General features: G+C 33.8%; 1 protein-coding gene across 1 annotated transcript in view; it reads left to right on the top strand.

Moving 5' to 3' along the window:
• The window catches only part of RGSL1 (regulator of G-protein signaling like 1), a 75,164-nt gene that overhangs the window by 31,652 nt on the left and 40,604 nt on the right, over positions 1 to 2,908 (top strand). Inside the window, exon 11 of the mRNA XM_012639969.1 lies at positions 434 to 539. Within this exon, the coding sequence (XP_012495423.1) occupies positions 434 to 539 (106 nt within the window). The remainder of the gene's footprint in view (positions 1 to 433; positions 540 to 2,908) is intronic.

Genomic DNA, 2,908 nt, shown 5'->3' with positions numbered 1-2,908 from the left:
GTTAAATATATTCCTAAATATTTAATTTTCTTTGATGCTATTGTGAAAGGTGTTGCATGTCCTCTCTTATCTGATTGCTCTGGCAGGGACTTCCAGCACTATGTTGAATAGAAGTGGAAATAGTGGGCAACTTTGTCTGGTTCCAGTTCGAAATGGGAGTGCTTTCAATTTTTCCCCATTCAGTATGATATTGGCTATGGGTTTATTGTATATGACCTTAATAATTTTAAGGTATGTCCCATCTATGCCTATTTTGTTAAGAGTTTTTATCATAAAATTGTGTTGGATTTTGTCAAATGCTTTTCTGCATCTATTGAGAGGAGCAGTAGTTTTTCCACATGAACATAATGTCTGATAAATGTCTTTGCCACTTTGTACCTTTATATTCCTTCTAACATGGTGTTTCCCTGTACTTATGATTTTTTTTTTTTAGATTTTACAGTACAATATATCAAGGAACCAAAGATACATGTACCCTCAGAAAGGAAATTGTCCTTCTCCAGAAAAACTGGTTTAAGAAAGCCCTCTATTAGACCCAGGTAAGATACAGAATCTGGCTACAGCAACATCTCCAGGCATAAGCTTTTCTAAAATCTCAACATGTCCAAATCTGAACTCATCTTTCTGTGTGTAGGTTTTCAGACCACTTTCTATATGTCATACATATATTCACAGGCACACTTGGTATTTTAAATCATTATTTATTTTCTAAAATTGTCACCGTGCAATCTATATTGTACAATAACTTTTCTAAGTTAAACTGTCATGGACATTTTTTCATGTCAGTATGTAAAGATCTACCACCTTCCATATTATGGATGTAGCGTAACTTATTTAACCATATCCTTTTTTACAGATATTTAATTGTCTTTAGTTTTTTATTGCTATAAATAGTACCACAATAAATATCTTTGTACATATATCCTTGCCTGTTTGTGTTTTCTGGATTATGTACTAATGCGGTACTCTCCTAACTGGTTCCTTACTTCATGTCCTTCTCCCCTTATGACCAGTCTGAGCATCAGCCTCCCATAGCTAGGCACAGACCCTGTGACCTTTTCTTCCATGGTTGCCCACCCACATTTCTTTCTATATACTTCAGCATAAGTGCCACCTATGTATAACAAGTTCTCCAAATGTTATGTTTGCCTGACTTCTTTCTCCTCTAAAACCCTAAATCTCTAAAGTACAATATCAAGCACTTACTATGTACTAATTTTTACTGCTCTTATCTTTTTAGATATGTTTTCTGCCTTTTTGACTTGACTGTAATGTTCTTATAAGCTATGTCATTCATTCAATCATTTATTCATTTTTTATTTAGTTATTATCTGTTAATGGCTAGCTATATGAAAAGGCCTCTTCCAAATGATAACAATATAGTAGTACATACGAATTTGGTAGCTAAAGTCTCTAACAGAATATTTTTCATAGAAAAAAACTCTCACGAAAAATGTTTTCAGTTATTAATAACATTCATTGAGGGTGACAAGTCTTCTGTCTCTTCTAAACACTCTAGATAGATCTTCCTCCCCTTCAAGTAACTGAAATTATTCCCTAAGTTTCAATCATTTATTCCTTTTGCTGTTCCCATTGGTACTACTCACTATTCTTCACTATGTCTATAGAAATACCTATTTTCCAATTTAGTTGAGCATGAATATCACAGAAGACTTTTCTAAATCACATATTCATAAGATCATTAAATTCTAGAGGAAATATGCAGGGTTGTATAGTCCAGTTTCATGACTTCAGTTAAGACCACAGCAAAATGGCCTAGGGATACTACAGTTTCAGTTTTCTTAAACCTCGTCTATAGCCTTCGTTCAATGTAATAAACAGTTATTGGTTATATACTGTGTCCCAGAAATTCTGTGAGTGCTGATGATACAAAAATAAGACATTGTCCTTGCCCTTAATCTAATACATAACTAAATAAAACACAAGGCTAACCTTAAAATGTTATGATAAAATATTGGCTAATTATTATACTATGAAAGTATTGCAAAAGAAGAAAGAAATTTTGAGTGAGGATTATGAAAAGTTAGAATATCAGAAAGGGCCCTGAACTACATGTAGGAATTCAATTGCAAAGAAATGGGAACATTTTGTGGATAGGGCTAAATTCTACCCAAAAGCTGAAGAAATGACACAAAGATAATAACTCATTAATATAAAGGTAGTATTCAAATACTTGGAAATATACTACCCAAAGCAATCTACAGATTCAGTGCAATCCCCATCAAAATACCAATGCCATTCTTCACAGAAATATAATAGAAAAAAACCTAAAGTCTGTATGGAACCACAAAAGACCCCAAATAGCCAAAGCAATCCTTAACAAAAAGAACAAAACTGGAGTTATTACACTACCAGACTTCAAAATATACTATAGCTATAGTAACAAAAACACCATGGTAGTGGCACAAAAACAGACACATAGACCAATGAAACAGAATAGAGAGCCCAGAAATTAATACACCTATCAATAGCCAACTGTTTTTTTGACAAAGGTATCAAGAACACTCACTGGGGAAAGGATAATCTTTTCAGTAAATGGTACAGGGAAAACTTATTATCCATATGCAGAAGAATGAAACTAGAACCCCACATCTCACCCTACACAAAAATCAACTTAAAATAGATCAAAGACTTAAAACTAGAACCCCACCTCTCAACCTATACAATAATCAACTCAAAATGGATCAAAGACCTAAATGTAAGATCCCAAACAATAAAACCACTGGGAGAAAACATAGGGGAACACTTTAGGATGTTGATCTGAGAAAAGATTTTATGAATAAGACCTCAAAAGCACAGGCAGCATCCGATGCGGGGCTGCAAATTAGTGCAACCTCTGTGGAAAAGAATTTGGAGATACCTCAGAGAGCTAAAAATAGAAATACCA

Source organism: Propithecus coquereli, unplaced genomic scaffold, assembly GCF_000956105.1.
Source record: "Propithecus coquereli isolate 6110/MARCELLA unplaced genomic scaffold, Pcoq_1.0 Scaffold146, whole genome shotgun sequence".
NCBI lineage: Eukaryota > Metazoa > Chordata > Mammalia > Primates > Indriidae > Propithecus > Propithecus coquereli.
The sequence above is the reverse complement of the archived record's forward strand: the minus strand, read 5'-3'. Positions and strand labels throughout refer to the sequence as shown.